General features: G+C 37.2%; 1 protein-coding gene across 3 annotated transcripts in view; it reads left to right on the top strand.

Annotated features, from left to right (window-relative positions):
* Positions 1–19882, top strand: part of LOC127441325 (rho GTPase-activating protein 45-like) — a 51523-nt gene that overhangs the window by 15114 nt on the left and 16527 nt on the right. For 2 of the 3 annotated variants that reach the window (XM_051698606.1, XM_051698608.1), the window contains 9 exons: positions 2860–2944; positions 3057–3129; positions 7073–7148; positions 7336–7470; positions 7985–8046; positions 8473–8583; positions 15503–15583; positions 15737–15916; positions 17522–17659. In XM_051698606.1, coding sequence (XP_051554566.1) covers positions 2860–2944; positions 3057–3129; positions 7073–7148; positions 7336–7470; positions 7985–8046; positions 8473–8583; positions 15503–15583; positions 15737–15916; positions 17522–17659 — 941 coding nt within the window. The remainder of the gene's footprint in view (positions 1–2859; positions 2945–3056; positions 3130–7072; positions 7149–7335; positions 7471–7984; positions 8047–8472; positions 8584–15502; positions 15584–15736; positions 15917–17521; positions 17660–19882) is intronic. The other variant, XM_051698607.1, reaches the window with a different exon arrangement.

Below are 19882 nucleotides of genomic sequence, written 5' to 3'. Positions count from 1 at the left end.
ATGACCCTTTAATAAAATAAGTAAACTCGCCCGCTTTGCGACAAACATTAAAAGTTCTATAATTTTTTTTTTTTTATTATTAAAACAGACCCCTGATGTAGAGAGTGTTAAATTGAATAATAAATTAACAGGGAAGTAGAGATGGTAAAATAAATGATTTATAATAAGCTCAGCCTTTATTCAGTTTTTTAATGCCTGATAGAAAAGTATCTACCTTTGTAGAGCAATGCAGTACTTTAGGCAATTGCAGAATAGCCCCATTAGTCACATATACACTTCAGAAAATTGAGTACACTACTATTTCTGGGCTTAAAAGATACAAGAACTAAATCAATGCGGAACACTGTATCTCAAAAGGAATACAATGTGGCCCCCTATGCACTACTTAAAGCCTGATGTGGCCCCTGTTCCAAAACAATTGCCCACCCCTGCTATAGACTCTATGCACGGAACGTAGCTTACGTATTTCCAGTCAAGGCTCAGGGGGCTTCCGGTATCGTATTCAGCAAACATAATGCATATTAACGAATGGAACCTTATTGTAAAGTGTTAACACACATTTTAATCTAGATTTATTGTGTCGAACTATTGCATCATTGTTAACGGTCTGTTTATTTGTTTTTGCAAATAAAAGAAAAAAAGGGAGTGTAACAGTTACTTTCTCGAAAGCATTCGTCCATCATTAGTGTTCTCTTCAGTTCGATAGATCCCCACATACACACATGACAAATCTTTTAGAAACGGGACAGGATGGGGGCCTGGGTAGCTCAGCGAGTATTGACGTTGACTACCACACCTGGAGTCGTGAGTTTGAATCCAGGGTGTGCTGAGTGACTCCAGTCAGGTCTCCTAAGCAACCAATTGGTCCGGTTGCTAGGGAGGGTAGAGTCACATGGGGTAACCTCCTCGTGGTCGCTATAATGTGGTTCGCTCTCGGTGGGGCGCGTGGTGAGTTGTGCGTGGATGCTGCGGTGGATAGCGTGAAACCTCCACACACACTACGTCTCTGCAGTAACGCGTTCAACAAGCCACGTTATAAGATGCATGGATTGACGGTCTCAGATTCGTCCTCTGCCACCCGGATTGAGACGAGTCACTACACCACCACGAGGACTTAGAGCACGTTGGGAATTGAGCATTCCAAATTGGGGAGAAAAAGGGGAGAAAAAATTCACACCATCCAGTGTGGCATCCATGACCAACTCACCACGCGCCCCACCGAGAGCGAGAACCACATTATAGTGACCAACGAGGAGGTTACCCCATGTGACTCTACCCTCCCTAGCAACCGGGCCAATTTGGTTGCTTAGGAGACCTGGCTGGAGTCACTCAGCACGCCCTGGATTAGCAGCGTCAATACTCGCTGAGCTACCCAGCCCCCCCCCCCAAGAGTCACTATGTTAAGAAATATATGACCGTTCACTCCAGCATTTGCTGTGAAGCTGGAGGATTATACTTATAATATCACAGAGGGCTTTACTTTATCTAGAAAAATGAATCAAAATAATTACATGTTTAATACTGTCAGAAACAGGGACCTTGCTGAGCCAGTGCTGGTCTATGACTTGTGGATATTCACCCTCATTGTGGTCGAAGTAACTTACATGTTGTTAAACATCCTTCTTCTTTTTACTGGATGGAGCAACAGCTCCGGATGGAGCAACAGCTCCGTGTCTCAATGTGCGATGGATATTGTCCAATGTCATCCGCAGAAACTCCTGTAAATAATGCATGTGAAAAGTCATTTCCCCTTGAGTCGTCTCGTCATTGTAGAAGGAAATAGTTTCCAGCACTGAGCGGGAGTAAGTGAGCCCCCTGAGGCAAAACGTGGAAGTGACCATGCATAGAGTCCAATGCAGAACAGTCTGGACATCTGTGCCGAGTATAGTGGATGTAGCTTCAAAGCTCTAGGCGGAGTTAGTGTTAGAAATCTCGGTTTAGAGATTTTAAATAAAACCCTGAACAAAGTTTGTAGAATAACAGTATGTTGGCTTCGTCAAGCCAACATAATTAAAATACTGCGACTAACTCAATTTCACCATAAAATATCTATTTATTGTTTTACATGTTCAGTTAAACATGTTTGAGTGTATTCAAATAGTTTTGTACAGTTATTAGAGAGAGGGTCATGTATTGCTAGATTTCTCAACCACTTAAACTGTATTTAGTGCACCCTGGTCTCATAGAATCACGTTGCTATACCTGCATTTTTGTAAAATTATTTCTCATTGCTCGTTGAACGTTTCGCGTTAGTTTTCTGGTGAAATGAACACTAGAGGTGCTACAACAACAATGACTTTGACACTTTTCGCTCTGTTCCACAATGGACAATGGTTATGACATCTAAACACTTTTACTATAGCAAGCTCGTTCGAGTGTGATCAAATCGCACGATAGCTCAACTGATAGAGCGTTGCACTTGTGATGTAAAGGGTCGGGGTACGAGTCTTGAAGAGCATGCACGTTGACACGTGAGACGAAAGTTTCATAAAAGCACCACAAAAGGACACAATTGTGTTTTTCATTTCACATTTGCTTTTTATGACACTATCGGTTAGGTTTAGGGTAGGGAGGTCGGTTTTGTTGATTTAAACTTCGATAGAGCATTAAACTTAAAAACATCGTTTGTTTTTTATTAGCTCCACTCCACACTGGATCACACAATTGCAGTCACATAGTTGTCATGAATTCAGTCTGTTTATACCCGAATACCTGTATTATTGAATTTGTATATGGACATGAGCTAAACTGGTTTGACCAACAGAAATACTGCTTTTGTCTTTAAATGTGACATTACAGTATAAACAGAAGCATGAGTTTGTTTTAGAAGAGATGGGACAGTGAAATGTTTCTTTTCAGGGTTCAGCTATGAATGCACCACTGATGCTCAAAAGAAAGATTTTGAGAAGGCCATCGAGACCATCGCTGTGGCCTTCAGCAGCAAGTAAGACCCGACGCTCTGCTTTAACACCGAACAACCGCTCAGTTACTACGTTTTTACCATTTAGGTGTAATAATCAGCTTAGTCTAACTAACTGCTTTTTTCTGTCTTTCAGTGTTTCAGAGTTGTTGATGGGAGAAATCGACAGCACAACTCTCCTGTCATTACCACCGACAGAAAAGAGCAGGGTGAGTGTGTGTGTGTGTGTGTCAAAGTGCGAACAGTGCAGATTTAGCTGAAAGCGAGTGTGTGGGCTGCATCCTGCATTGCATTTGCGAGCATATTGTTTCCTCTGTACAAACTCACTGCAGCTCGACGGGAGTCTTCACAACACTTCTTTAGGACGTCATTTGATGACAAATTAATCATTGAATCATGTTCATAAAAAAGCATGCATATCGTTTCCCAGAAGTACCACACCAAGAACCAGACGTTTCTCTTCCGTTGTTTGTTTCAGGGAATAAATAAAACGTAATATCGGTAGAGTTGTCAAATGCATTTTCGACAAATGACCGAACTGCTTTGTCCAGATCGTGCGAGATATTTATGGGTGTCAGCCGCAAAAAGGTGAAGTAATTCTGTAAATCAACCCATCCACCCACAGAGAAGGAAGTGATGTGTACTGTACAATACTACAATCTCACCACATGTATCTGACGCTGACCTCTGCATTAAAAGGAGTAGTGCAAACAAAAATGTAAAAGTCTGTCATCATTTACTCACCCTTATGTTGTTTCAAACCCGTTTGACTTTCTTTGTTCCAGTGAGCACAAAAGGAGATGTTTTTCAGAATGTCCAAGCTGCTCTTTTCCAAACAATGAAAGCATACAGTGACCATGGGCTGTCAAGCTCCAAAAAGCACTGCCACAGTAAATCAGATTTGTTTTACTCTCATCCGAAACAGATTGGATATTGTTGCATACTTGTAAACACAAAACATGTACACGCGTGAGATCAGCTTTTTTCACATCCATTATAAGCCACTTACAAATGTGGTTCTAAATCAGATACATATCCGATATCTGGACATTTGACCAAAGTTGAAACACTCAAATTCGATTCTGCTTTTATAAAGAATGGTTAAAGAACGAGCTGTAATAGTGGTAAAAGAGTGAGCATTTAAACTTTTATTTTTTGTAATAAAGTCATAAACATGTAATTAGTGATATGGATATAAATGTGACAGTCAGAGGGGCTCTGTTGTGAAATCATCATTCTTACACGTGAATCATACTTAGGAGTCGTCTTTGATGAATTAATTGTATTCTTGTGATTTTTATCGATATTTCTAAGAACAATTGCAAGTAAAATAAAGGCTAGTTTGTTATCATTCATCTTAAAATAGGATGGTAACACTTTATAACATCTACATGGCATAAAGTATTTGTAAAGCATTAGTTTGTAGTTAATGGACAATTTATAAATGATTTTTCCAACATTATTAGTACAATAATAGTCCACTGTAGCAAACAATTTATTATTGTTTAATAAGTTCATATTTGTGCAATATGATACTGGTTTTTCATCCTTAGTAAGCAACTTCTTATTCAAGCATAACTTATGTATTTTAGTTGATGCAAGCCAGAGGGAAAGAAGTGTTTGAAAACACTAAGAATGCATAAATTCACAGTTAATAATGAAATTATTTGTGCATTTACATATATGTAATGAATTGGATATGTATAAATTGGATAATAGAAGTGAATGAGGCCAATTTCTGGAGTGTTTAAAGGCAGAAATATTAAGCTTCTAATTTTATAAAAGCAATTACAATAATTTTTCTGTCAAAACTTGTTATTTTTTTTATTTTTATATGTATTATTTAAGCTGTAAAGTTGTTTTTACGGTCGGTTCACGGTGTTACATCTTTATGGTAATGAAATTGTATATAAAAATTTATAATATAAAAATATATATATATATATATATATATTTGTTGTAATCAACATTATGACACAAATGGTGTCGATTGAGCTTAATTTATATTGAACCCGGAATATTCCTTTAATTAAGCATTCATATATGTCCAATTTATTACATATATAAATGTATAAATAATTTCTTTAGTAATTACAGGTTTATACCTTCTTAGTGTAAACACTTCTTTAACACTGGTTTGCATCAAATGAAGTACAGTACATCAGTTAGATATGGTTAACAAGTTAACCATAAACTAAAGATGAAAAATCATTATCAAACTGGTCATATATGAACTTATTAAACAATAATAAATTATTTGAAACAGAAAATATAAATGAATAACTTACTATTTGTATATACTCTATTAATGTATTAACAATGTAGGAGCAATGATTTATAAATGATTAATTAACTATAAACTAATGCTTTATAAATACTTTATTTATAAATGAATAACATACAATTTGTATACATTCTATTAATGTATTAACAATGTAGGAGCAATGATTTATAAATGATTAATTAACTATAAACTAATGCTTTATAATACTTGATTTATAAATGAATAACATACTATTTGTACATACTCTATTAATGAACATTGTAGGAACAGTGATTTATAAATAAGTAACTATAAACTAATGGTTTATAAATACTTTATTTATAAATGAATAACATACAATTTGTATACATTCTATTAATTAATTAACATTGTAGGAACAGTGATTTACAAATAATTAAATGTAAACTAATGCTTTATAATGCTTGATTTATAAATGAATAACATACTATTTGTACATACGCTATTAATGAATTAACAATGTAGGAACAGTGATTTATAAATAAGTGACTATAAACTAATGCTTTATAAATACTTTATAAATGAATAACATACTAATTGTTCATTATTTATGAATTTACAATGTAGGAACAATGATTTATAAATAATTAACTAAAACTAATGCTGTGTAAGTACTTTATTTATAAATGAATAACATACTATTTGTGGATACTTTATTAATGAATTAATGTAGGAACAATGATTTATAAATAATTAATTAACTAAAACTAATGCTGTGTAAATACTTTATTTATAAATGAATAACATACTATTTGTACATTATTAATGAACATTGTAGGAACAGTGATTTATAAATAAGTAACTATAAACTAATGCTTTATAATACTTGATTTATAAATGAATAATATACTATTTGTACATACTCTATTAATGAACATTGTAGGAACAATGATTTATAAATAATTAACTAAAACTAATGCTGTGTAAATACTTTATTTATAAATGAATAACATACTATTTGTGGATACTTTATTAATGAATTAATGTAGGAACAATGATTTATAAATAATTAATTAACTAAAACTAATGCTGTGTAAATACTTTATTTATAAATGAATAACATACTATTTGTACATTTATTAATGAACATTGTAGGAACAGTGATTTATAAATAAGTAACTATAAACTAATGGTTTATAAATACTTTATTTATAAATGTATAACATACTATTTGTACATACTCTATTAATGAATTAACAATGTAGGAACAGTGATTTATAAATAAGTGACTATAAACTAATGCTTTATAAATACTTTATAAATGAATAACATACTATTTGTACATACTCTATTAATGAATTAACAAAGTAGGAACAGTGATTTATAAATAAGTGACTATAAACTAATGCTTTATAAATACTTTATAAATGAATAACGTACTATTTGTGTATACTTTATTAATGAATTAATGTAGGAACAATGATTTATAAATAATTAATTATAAACAAATTGTGCCATTATAAAGTGTCAGATGAAAGTCAGACGAAAACTTTTTGTGAGGAACAGGCTGAAATTTAAGTAATTATTAACTGAAAATGTTCCCCTCTGCCATAGCTCTCAAATGTCATTCACACTTTCGCATATTCAGTCTTGCCACATCACAATCAGCATGCAAGAACCAATGGCAGATTTACATGCCAAATTTTACTTACATTTTAGTTTGTTTCTTTGCACAAAGCTATTATATGACTTCATAAGACATGGAATATAGCACACAAGTCAATGGTCTACTTTGATAGTGGAGCTTGACAGGCCCTGGTCACAGAGTCAATTATGACAGAATTGTCTTTTTTGGTTGAACCATCCCTTTAAACTTAGACCTTTGTGTGTGTGTGTGTGTTAACGTGTAGTCTATGGAGGATCTGTACAGAGTGTCTTCAGCTCAGGGCTCTGATGGAGGAGGCAAATATGACCAGCTGGATTGCAGTGAGTGTCTTCCATCCTTTCTTTTGTCTTTATGTATGCTTGGAGCGGCACACTATCTGCTGTTTTAAAAGATAATACACACAGTACATATTTGATTATAGTTTGAATGCACTGTACTATAAGTTGCTTTGGATAAAACCTTCTGCCAAAAGAATAAATGTAAACATGCACGTTACGTGTGTGTCAGCAGTGAGTCCACAGGAAGTTGATATTCTCCTGCAGCGCAGTGAAGGCGGAGTCGACTCGGCTCTAAATTACGCCAAATGGATCGCTAAATATATGAAGGACATCATCAACTACATAGACAAGAGAATCGCTCTTGGTAACACCATGCAGTTTACATTATTATGTCTGATTGGCTGAGTGATTGCTTATGTATACGCCTAGCTCTCTGAAATACTTGATTGTAATTGGTCGATACATTCTCTGGTCAAATGTTTTCATAACACGTGTAATTAACCTACATTAACCAGCCTATGTTCTACTAAATAAAATAAAAATATTTATATTTATAAAAAATAATAAATAATAATAATATTTATAAAATTAATAAAGAATACTAATATTTATAAAAGTAATAAATAATCATGTTTATACAAATTAATAAATAAAAATAATAAAAAATATGTATAAAAAGCTATATTTTAAGTTTATTTATTTATTTGATTAGTTGTGTAGTAATGTACAGTAAGCCGTTAATTATCATAAAATAATGTTTTGTTTTTAAATCCAGATTAATAAATAGTTCAGCCCACCAAGACCTCTGAATATGTCTATATAAAACTCAGTTAGGATTGTATTTTGTTTATTTGTGTCTCCCATTCTTTCTGTCACAGAGAACGAGTTTTCAAAAGGTCTTCAGCGACTCTGTCAGTCCAGCAAACAGAGCATCACACAGGTAGAAAATCTGTGTGCTTCACTTTTAAAATGCGTTTAAAATATAATTGCATTAGGATATCAAAGCAAGCATTTGTTTTAAGATAAAACAGCATAAGCACACTTTTCAAGCACAAAGAGTAGTTTGGGTAGCACTTTATAATAAGGTTACATTTGTTGACATTAGTTCATGAACTAACAATATACAATATTTTTTGCAGTATTTACTGTATTAATCATTCTTATTGTTATACAACTGTTCATTATAAGTTCATGTTAGTTCACATTTAATTGTCTAATACAAAAACACTTTTAAGCATCCAAATACTTTGTAGTGACAGTTTAAATGTTGAGCTGTTCTGAGTCTGGTTGTGTCTATATCTCACAGGATTACAGTATATACTGTAAAGAAGCGTTTCTCAGCGTTGTCTGTCTGTCTCTCTGTCAGGAACACATGCCGTTGTTGTCTATCTTCTCTCTGGCTCTTGAGCAGGACTCAGAACAGAGCTCTGGTTTACAACAGGCCACAAACAACATCTACACACACACTTTTCTACAGGTAAAACACACACACACACACACACACACACACACACACACACAGAGGCCTGCAGTTTTACAGCCAAAAGAGAGAAAGTATTGTACTTTTTTTCTGTAGGTGGGCAGTTCACTAAACATGTCTTTATCCTGTACCCTACTTTATTTACAATTATTTATTTATATATGTAAATAGTTTTATTTAATTAATTATTAATAAAATTTATTATGTTATTAATACATTATTATTATTATTATTTATTATTTATTAATACAGGTTTTTATGTAATTAATGGTATTAATATTAATTAAGAGAAAATACATAAAATATCCATATTTTTTTTATTATTGATTTGTCACACTGCAGGACTGTTTTAGGAAATCTAATGGAAACGGCTCATATTTCACCCTAAAATGTAAAGAGCATTTTAGAACACAGACAAGCGGAGAGATAGAAAGAGTAAAGTGTCCCTGTGCCGTTATAGTAATGTCAGAACTCTTGAAACACTGCATGTACAATCAGATTACATGATCTAAGTTTTATAAATGTAAATATAATTTATTATATGTAGCATAATTATATGCAAAACGTTTTCAGATGTTTCAGAACATTTCTGTTTTTGTAAGAAATCGATGCTTTTATTCACAAAGGATGCATTAAATAAAAAAATTAAAATAAAATTAAAATACCTACCAAAACTTTAGTGATGTTGCAAATTATTATTACTCTTTGAAATAAGTGTTTTGTTTATTTTTTTAAATAAATGTTTTATCCATGATGGCAAAGCCCCATTTGCAGTTGTCTTTACTCCAGTGTGAATATACTGTATCACGTAATCCTTAAGAAATCATCCTAATGTGCTAATTTGGTACTCAATATTTTTTCTATTATTATTAGAACAGTTGAAAACGGTTGTGCTACTTAATGAAGTATGGACGTCGCAACACAGTGTCTTTTTCCAATTGCTGAAGCATTGAGGACACTTGCATTTCTTACAAGTCACTTTACACTTGCAAGTCAAATTTTGGTTTGAAATATGGGCAAAAAAGAAACACAAGTCTCCTGAAATTCATAAATCTATTGTTCTTTTGAGAGATGAAGGATATTCCTTGCTCTACTATTTTGAAAGAAGAAATCAAACTGGATCTAACCAGAATAGAGAGTTAAGTGGACAACAACAAGAAGACATGTACATCAGAGTCTCTAGTTTGAGAAATAGTCATTTGTAACATTATAAATCTCTTAACTGTTATTCCTAATCAATTTAATGCATTAAGTTCAACTTTGTTTATTTAGAAACCATAATTACATAATCTAACCCTGGTAATGATTATAATAGTTTTACTAATATCACAGTTAAGCTCTGGATACTATACAAGAACTATGATCAATTTTCTATAAGGCAAGTACAAAGGAGAATTTAATAAAAGGGATGGATCCCAGAGGCCCATGAATTAAGCACAAATTGTCTCCTTTAAATATGTTCAGTTCCAATGAACTTTAATTGAAGGAAAAGTTGATTCAATAATTAAAAGCCTGATGAAAGATCAGTATCAGTTAAGAAGTCCTATTATCAGAATGTTTGAACATAACCCTACATAAAGTAGGTGTTAATTTAACTTTTACCGATTTAATTGTTGTTAATATCACTAAATGTATTGCTGCATCCCAATTCAAAATCAATGCTTTACTGTCAAATGTGCATTTCTAGTCGACCAAAAAATATGCAATATTAATATTGTTGACTGTATTTTTTATTCAAATTTACATTATTATTTATTAGAGCCCGACCGATATGGGATTTTTGAGACCGATACTGATTTCAGAGGGGGAAAATTCACCGATTACTGATATGGCGGCCGATATAGCTAATTTTTGAGCTGGAATGAAAACAGACCTTTTCTATGTAGATTGTCCGATTTTGCACCGATATGACTATGCAAAGGTACTCAGAAGACTGCTTTCTTAAACAGATATTTTTATCAGAGAATATGTGGCATTATTATTATACATTGTCAACAAATTCTAGAAATGAACACTGAGAAAATAAAGAATAAAAATACAATAAATAGCTAAATAAACTGCAGTACTGTATGTTCAGTATCAGTCAGTTGCTGACCATTAAAATAAAGAATAAATAAAAATAAAATAAATAGCTAAATAAGCATCAGTTCTGTTTAGTATCAGTCAAATGCTGACTCTGTTAATACTGCCAGTCAATTAGTTACACCTGCCGAGTCAAGAGAAAAACAGTGGCAGCGGTGTTACACCGTATTCTGTTATACAAGTTCAGGGGAAACATTCAATGGTGGAAAACCAGACTTTTAAATATTACATTTTATAAATGCAACGACTGGAATTGTTCGGCTGAAGGGGGTACCAAACTGTGAATCCTGAACAAAACAGTTTGGTGAATACATGTTTACACATTAGCTTCCAATCAGCTGACAAGCAATGAAAGTAGCTACATGGTTAGCTAGTTAGCTATAAGCTCGTTGTCACGGAAAGATGGACCAGCATTGCATCTCACCAACAAGGTAACAGCATAGCATGAAATCAACACTCAACAGACACAATCCACCACCGCACCGTTGTCTGATGAGCTGCAATAGAAACTCTGATGTTTATCTTTCAATCTGCTACATTACTGACTGCACTGACAAACTTTAGCTGGCTAACAGCAAACAGATGTGATAAAAATAAGTGTCATGGCTGTCAGGGACAGGGTTAACGTTATATTGAAAAGAGAAAATGATGGGGTCATTGTTTATTAACTTTCCAGTATATATTTCACAAACTAGTTAGCAGCTTACCGAAAAGACATCACTCAACTCCGCACCGCTTAACTCCGCTCTGTCTGCAGAGCCACCGTCAGCTCAGAGTCAGCTCTGTAAACAATGAGTCGGAGCGCACTCTGCTGGACAAACTACGTAATGACACCAATTCTAAAGCATTGTTTTCTGCATTATATGTTCTGAAAAAAGTTTTCATATCTGCGCATATCAGTAAACATATACGCCGATACCAATATATCGGTGAAAGTGCCCGACGGATATTAGCCTATTATATATTATTGATTCTATTATTATTTTTAATGTAATTTTAATTTACTATTAATCTCCTGAGATCCAAGCGTGACTGCTGTGTGCATTTTTTCATTTCCCTTTTTGATTTCTAACTAGTAGTACCTAATAAACCAGCATTGTGGACAGCGGGATTAAGTTGTGAAATTTTAAATAATACCAAGCTATAGAACGCTATAGAAAGTTAAGCTATGGAAAAAAAAATTCATCAATTTGTTTATTATGTGTCCAGGAATGTTGGTTATTCATGTTTTTGAGACATTACAGACATTACAGCTGATTTTCTGTAAAGCTGAATATATAATTCTGATTCAAAGTAATGGCCAGCATCATCCAATCACTGCCAACCATCCATCCATCCATCCATCCATTTTCTCCCGCATTTCCGGGTCCGGGTAGCGGGGGCAGCAGTCTGAGTAGGGATACCCAGACCTCCCTCTCTCCAGCCACTTCAGCCAGCTCTCCCGGGAGGATACTGAGGCGTTCCCAGGCCAGCCTAGAGATATAATCTCTCCAGCTTGTCCTGGGTCTGCCCCGGGGTCTCCTCCCGGATGGACATGCCCAGAATACCTCTACAGGGAGGCACCCGGGGGGCATCCTAGAAAGATATCCAAACCACCTCAACTGGCTTCTTTGGATGCGGAGGAGCAGTGACTCTACTTTGAACCCTTCCCAAATGTCCGAGCTCCTTACCCTATCTCTAAGGCTGATGCCAGACACCCTACGAAGAAAACTCATTTTAGCCACTTGTATCCATGATCTCATCCTTTCAGTCACTACCCAGATCTCTTGACCATAGGTGAGGGTAGGAACGTAGATCGATTGGTAAATCGATAGCCTTGCCTTCAGGCTCAGCTCTCTCTTCACCACGACTGACCGGTACAATGCCTGCATAACTGCTGATGCTGCTCTGGTCCATCTGTCAATCTCATGCTCCAATCTCCCAACACTTGTGAATAGGTTACTTAGATACTTAAACTCCTCCACCTGGGGCAGCCACTCATCTCCAACCTGAAGAAGGCACTCTACCCTTTTCCAGCAGAGGACCATGAACTCGGACTTGGAGGTGCTGATCCTCATTCCTGCCGCTTCACACTCAGCTGCAAACTGTCCCAGTAAACACTGGAGGGCACTGCCGGATGAAACCAATAGGACCACATCGTCTGAAAAAAGCAGGGATGCAATCCTGAGGTCACTGAATTGTACCTCCTCTGCCCCTTGGCTGCGCCTAGAATTTCTGTCCATAAAAATTATGAACAAAACCAGTGACAAGGGGCAACGGTGGAGTCCAACATTCACCGGGAACAAGTTTGTCTTACTGCCGGCAATGCGAACCAAACTCCTGCTCCAGTCATAAAGGGACCATATGGCTTGTAGCAACGAGCCTGATACCCCATACTCCTGAAGCTCCCCAGACAGAAATCCTCTCGGGACATGGTCGTATGCCTTTTCCAAGGCCATAAATCACATGTAGACTGGTTTGGCGTACTCCCATGATCCCTCCAGTATTCTCGAGAGGGTAAAAAGTTGGTCCAGTGTTCCACACCCAAGATGGAATCTGCAGTGTTCCTCCTAAATCGGAGGTTCAACCACCAGCCGAAACCTCCTTTCCAGCACCCAAGCATAGGCTTTCCCAGGGAGGCTGAGGAGTGTGATCCCCCTAAAGTTGGAGCACATCCTCCTGTCTACTTTCTTAAAAATAGGGACCACCAATCCAAGGGTACCGTACCCCCTTCCACGCAATGTTGAAAAGCCATGTCAACCAAGACAGCCCAACAACATCCAGAGCCTTTAGATATTCTGGGCGAGTCTTATCCACCCCCGGAGCCCTGTCACTGAGGAGCTTATTGACTACCTCAGTGGCCTAAGTGACCTCAGCAACCGTGATGGGCGAGTCCTCCTCAGATTCCTCCTCCTCAGATTCCTCCCCAGAAGGTGTGTCGGCGGGGTTCAGGAGATCTCCGTTGTGTTCTTTCAACTGCACAACTATATCCCCAGTTGAGGTCAGCAGTTCCCCCCTGTACACAGCATGGGCAGAGAACTGCTCCAGCCCGAGTCACCTGACCGTTTGCCAGACCTCTTCGAGGTCGACGGAAGTCTCTTTCCATGGCCTCTCCAAACTCCTCCCACGCCCGAGTTTTTGCTTCAGCAACTACCCGAACAGTGTACCGCTTGGCCCGCTGGTACCCGTCAGCTGCTTCAGGAGTTCCACAAGCTAACCAAGCTTGGAAGGCCTCCTTCTTCAGATTGACTGCCCCCTTTACCACTGGTGTCCACCACCGGGTTTGGGGGTTGTCGCCACAACAGGCCCCGACAAACTTGAGGCCGCAGCTCAATGCAGCCACCTCAGCATTGGAGACCCGGAACATAACCCATTCGGACTCAATGTCCCCAGCCTCCCTCGGCCTGCAAGAGAAGTTCTTCTGGAGGTGCGAGTTGAAGATCTCCCGGACTAGGGCTTCTGCCAAACATTCCCAGCAAATTGCCAACCATGTTAAGATAAAATTTGACATTATAAATTCTGAATCTATGTACTGATTATCATTGTCCCATGTTTGCCAAACATCATCTGCAGCCTGAAACTGAACTTTTAGTTGGATTTTAGGGGTGAATGTACTTGGCTGCATAGAAAGCTATAGGATGCTCCCTTGCTCCCGATTTAGTGAATGACTTAACCTCAAGTGTGCTGTCTGTCTGCACTGGTCTCAGAACAGTTTGAAATGCACCTTATTTTCATCATAACTCCATATAAAGCCTCTGAAAGCAACATTTTTCAGCTTTTGCATGAATACATTTATTCTCAATGTGAAAATGCACAGTGAATATAGGAATGCAGTTACTAATGTTAACAAATTAAACCATATTGTACAGTGATAACAAAATACAAAAATGTGTAATAAAATGAAGTGAAATATCCCACAGAACTGTTAATGCTTAAAATTAGTTTTTTCAACTTTTGAGGGAATAAGGTCCCAATTTCCACATATGTGGACTTCATCTTTATCAGCACGCTGACGTGCGAAAAATGTGTACATTTTTTAAAGCGGCATATCAAACGAAACTAGAGATGCTACTCTTTACACCCAAATAGGTTTCAATGAAAAAACTTAGAGGTTTCCTACCAGATGCACTTTTGTTGGCGCTGCACCAGTAGAAGTGCCTCACGGAAATTGACGTCATACTGTTGTGTCACGTGACGCGGTGCACCAGAAGTTCAACCCTTAAATGGCAGCGTAGAGTGTTGTGAACAGTATTCAGTCGGTTTTAATTCATTTAAATTATGCGTTGCTTATAGCAAAGCCAAAATACACCATCCAAACATGTGGATGCGGGGTCACATGAGGTTAAAGATAATTTGCGTTGAAATTACGTGAATAAGAAATACACCACAAAGTTTCCAGAAACAGCTGAATTTCACCTCCAGTTTGCATCACCGTTATGCTGCCGTTCTGTGTATTTTGCAAAAATGACCATTGGCTGCTCATTATCCTGCTTATTACACAATTACTTGCCAAATAAATGTACATTAAATATTGATCTGAGTGGAAATAATTTTATTAGCATACTTGCAGAGATCACAGAATGACAGTAGGATTAGGAAAGATGACTCGAAATACTGGGATGAATGGTCAGAATTGAGTATTCCAGAGAACCATGTAATAATGTTTAATAAAATACTTTGTGTAGTATAATAACATATACTATCATAACAGTATAATAGAAACATATAATATGTGTTTTTTTGTGGCCAATGTGATTTGTAATAGGGTACAAATATTCACTATGGTAAATTAAAACTTTAAAGATTTTATAAATCCACCACACTTACTATGTGTCTCGCTCTCTCTCTCTCTCAGCCAATGACACAGCGCAGACAGGAACACGAGAAGAAACGCAGAGATATTAAGGAACACTGGCAGAGAGCCAAGAGAAAACTGGTAGAGATTCAACCCAGCCTCAACTAACTGAATAAACTAGCTAAATCCTTCTGAAACCAAAATATATAAGTTGCAATGGATTTATACCACATGTGCAATAGTTTGTGTGTCTATAGTTGTGTTGATTCATACAGAGGTTTGTGTGTTTATCAGGCCGATGCAGAGAGTAACCTGCGTAAAGCACGTCAGCTGTACATGAGTCGCTGCGAGGAGTACGAGAGAGCTCGGATGGCGGCCAATAGAGTTGAAGAGGAACAAAGCGGAACAGGAAGCGGCTCGACCACTAAAGCTCTGGACAGGAAGAGACGACTGGAGGAGGAAGCACGCAACAAGGTCAACTCAAACAGGAATGACCCAACATGAGCGTACATCACATATTTTGTTTTGGAACTAAGTATATCAGCCAGATCGATCAGTCAGCTAATATTAAAGCATTTTGAGTTTCTCTGCATCGGCCCGTAACACAATGAGAATTTTTCTGCGGAACTCAAAAGGAGAATTTTTTGAAAAATGACATGATCACTGATTTCCATACAATAGCAGTTGATAGTGACTCACTTTAAAGCATAAAAGCACACAAAAGTGTAATAAAAGTACACTATGCATCATATTCCAAATCTTCTGAAAGCATACGATCACTATGCGACAGACAGACCAAAATTCAAGCCATTATTCACTCCAAATAAAATATGGCGACATGTCAGTAACACCAAACGTCATTGGTTCTCGTACATCACATGGCCACAAGTCATGACTCACATTTCTAGTATTCAAATATTTTTAGTGAATGTTTGTGTATATATTGTGTAAAATAAGTGTTGGTTTAATTTCATTTATTTTGTGTATGTCTCATTTGCTATCATTAAATTACATTATACTCTATGTATTATTGTCATTATATTGGTCATCAGCCATACTGCTCTGCAAATAATATTGAGGGGTTACAGCAGGAAAGATATATTATACCATAATAAAAGTACGGTGTGGGGCCAAAATAATAATATAATGCAGCGGCAATCTCCGCGAGTGATTGCAGAGAAAGCAAATAGTTGAAAATGTATAGAGACTCTAAAACCAACACAAAAAAAACCTCAGTACAGACTATTTCACTGACATAACTAATAAAATAACTCGGTGGTAAAATACGCTGGTTACCAACCCTGGAGTTCACTAGTTCGAATCTCAGGGCGTGCTGAGTGACTCCAGCCAGGTCTCCTAAGCAACCAAATTGGCCCGGTTGCTAGGGAGGGAAGAGTCACATGGGGTAACCTCCTCGTGGTCGCTATAATGTGGTCCGTTCTCGGTGGGGCACGCGGTGAGTTGAGCGTAGATGCCGTGGTGGATGGCGTGAAGCCTCCACGCGCTATGTCTCCGTGGCAACGCGCTCAACAAGTCACGTGATAAGATGCATGAATTGACGGTCTCAGACGTGGAGGCAACTGAGATTCGTCCTCCGCCACCCGGATTGAGGTGAGTCACTACGCCACCACGAGGACTTAGAGCGCATTGGGAATTCCAAATTGGGGAGAAAAGGGAGAAAATAAAAGGAAATTAAAAAGCATTATTGAGGAATGGGTTTAAAATGACACCTGTTTTGTTCTGATCAAGCAAGTGGTTATTAATTTATTACATAATTATTATTATTTATTTATTTTCCCAGACGGAGTGTGGCTCAGTGTAAGCTCAGTTCAACGAATCATTCTATCAATAAAAATATATATTTTTTAAAATATGTTCGAAAAAGGAGTATAAAACCTGTCATAATTACTCAAAAAGATCTAATGCAATATCTTGTGATAATATATGCAATATGAGAGATTTATAAACAATCTTAGTGGGGCGGTCATTTTTGACCGGGAACACAAAATGCTTTAAACGAACACAACACAAGGGTTAAAGAGTAAGCATGTATCAGGTGTTGTGTGTATACGTCTGCAGGCGGAGGAGACAGAAGCAACGTATCGCACCTGCATCGCAGACGCCACGACTCAGCAGCAGGAGTTGGAGGACATGAAGGTGAACGTGCTGAAACAGATTCAGGAACTCATCAGACAGACAGACCAGATACTGCGAGCGGTGAGACACCACACCTGCACACAATCATGGAAAACCTGGAAACACTAAGGAATTTCAAAATTGTGCTTTTGAAGCCTAGAGAAGTCATGGAAATGAATACAGTTTTAAAAATCACAGAAAAGTCATGGACATTTCTGTTGTGAATATGCATTTTTAAGTTATTCTCTGCTCTAAAATACGTAATTGTCTATAAATTACTCTTGTATTGTGAAAAACTTGTTTGCTGGTAGGCTTGGAATCGTCGCCTTTTACACGCATTGAAAGTCAGAAAATTGTCCCAATGATTATTGATCTATATCTGCATTTGTTCAGATATAAACAGGGCATCTCGTTGCACAATAGTCTTTGTCTCTTCAAACATATTTCTCAACACAACTTTGGTAAAGTGTGAGCGGCAGGGTAAATTAAAGCGAGTCACACACCTGACTAGAGTAAGAGGTAGACCGATATATCAGTTTTACAGATTAATCTATGCCGATAGTTGTCTATAGTTTTAATCTAGTGAATGTAGGCTATAAAAAGCTTAATTTGGTAAATACTTAAATATACAGGATTGTAACGGAGCCAAATCTCCATCATTTCAAAATAAGTACGTGTATTCCAGGCTTTTTAATAGTGAAAAGTCCCACGATATGCACCAAATCTGAATTTTTCTGGTTATTATTGGAATTTTGGTTGCACAATTAACTTCTGGGATTTTATTCATTTTGGACTCTTGTAGCCTCAATGTCTGTGCCCGTCATAGTAAGGAAAGACTAAGAAGTGTTTTTAACATTCTATAAATTCTATAAATCAATTTTTAAAACTATCGGTCCATTAAAGGGATAGTTCACCCAAAAATGAAAATTCTCTCATCATTTACCCACCCTCATACAACCCTCATGACGAATCCATACGACTCCAGTGTTTAAATTCATATCCTCAGAAGCAAGATAATTGGTGTGGGCAAGAAACAGAACAATATTTAAGTCCATTTTTTACTCTAAATCTTAATCTCTAATTCAGATGTGAAAGTGAAACTTAACAGGCACCACATGTTACTTTCAGATGTGAAAGTGAATAGGAGATTTAGAGTAAAAAAAGGACAATGGCTTTAACCCATGGAGTCTTATGGATTTCCTTTATGTGATTTTGGAGCTACCAAGGTCTGATCGCCATTCACTTGCATTGTATGGACCTACAGAGCTGAAACATTCTTCTAAAAATCTTCATTTGTGTTCAGCAAAAGAAAGAAAGTCATACACATCTGGGATGGCATGAGGGTGAGTAAATGATGAGAGAATTTTCATTTTTGGGTGAACTATCCTTTTAATCAGTTACCAGCTCCAGTTATCATCTCCACTGTTTTGAGCGTGTTCAGCTCAAGGTTGTTTTGACTGCACCAGACAGCCAGCTGTTCAACCACCCTTCTGTATGCAGACTCATCCTCATCTCGGATGAGACCGATGACAGTGGTGTTGTCTGCAAATTTCAGGAGCTTGACAGAGGGGTCCTTGGCGGTGCAGTCATTTGTGTACAGGGAGAAAAGTAGTGGGGAGAGAACACATCCCTGGGGGGCACCAGTGCTGATCGTACAGGTGCTGGAAGTGAATTTCCCCAGTCTCACTAGCTGCTGCCTGTATATCAGAAAGCTGGTAATCCACTGAAAGTGGGAACAGAGAGTTGGTTTAATTTAGACTGGAGAATAGCTGGGATGATGGTGTTGAAAGCCGAACTGAAGTCCACAAAAAGGATCCTTGCATATGTCCCTGGACTGTCCAGATGTTGCAGAATATGATGCAATCCCATGTTGACTGCATCATCCACAGACCTGTTTGCTCTAAGCAAATTAAAGGGGATCTAGAAAGGGTCCAGTGATGTCCTTCAGTTGGGCCAGCACCAGTCTCTCAAATGACTTCATGACCACAGACGTCAGAACGACGGGTCTGTAGTGAAGTCTTGTGATTTTGGGTTTCTTTGGGACAGGGATGATGATGGAGCATTTGAAACAGTAGGGAACTTCACACTGCTCCAGTGATCAGTGGAAGATCTGTGTGAAGATGCGGCCAGCTGGTCAGCACAGGATTTTAGACAAGTGGGTGAAACACTGTATGGGCCCTAGGCTTTCCTTGTCTTTTGTTTCTGAAAGACCCGGCACACATCCTCTTCATAGATCTTAAGTGCAGGTTAAGTAGCAGGAGTGGGGAGGAGGGGGGTAGCAGGAGGTGTTGATGTTTGTGTGAA

This window comes from Myxocyprinus asiaticus, chromosome 5 (genome assembly GCF_019703515.2).
Source record: "Myxocyprinus asiaticus isolate MX2 ecotype Aquarium Trade chromosome 5, UBuf_Myxa_2, whole genome shotgun sequence".
Classification (NCBI taxonomy): Eukaryota; Metazoa; Chordata; class Actinopteri; order Cypriniformes; family Catostomidae; genus Myxocyprinus; species Myxocyprinus asiaticus.
The sequence above is the reverse complement of the archived record's forward strand: the minus strand, read 5'-3'. Positions and strand labels throughout refer to the sequence as shown.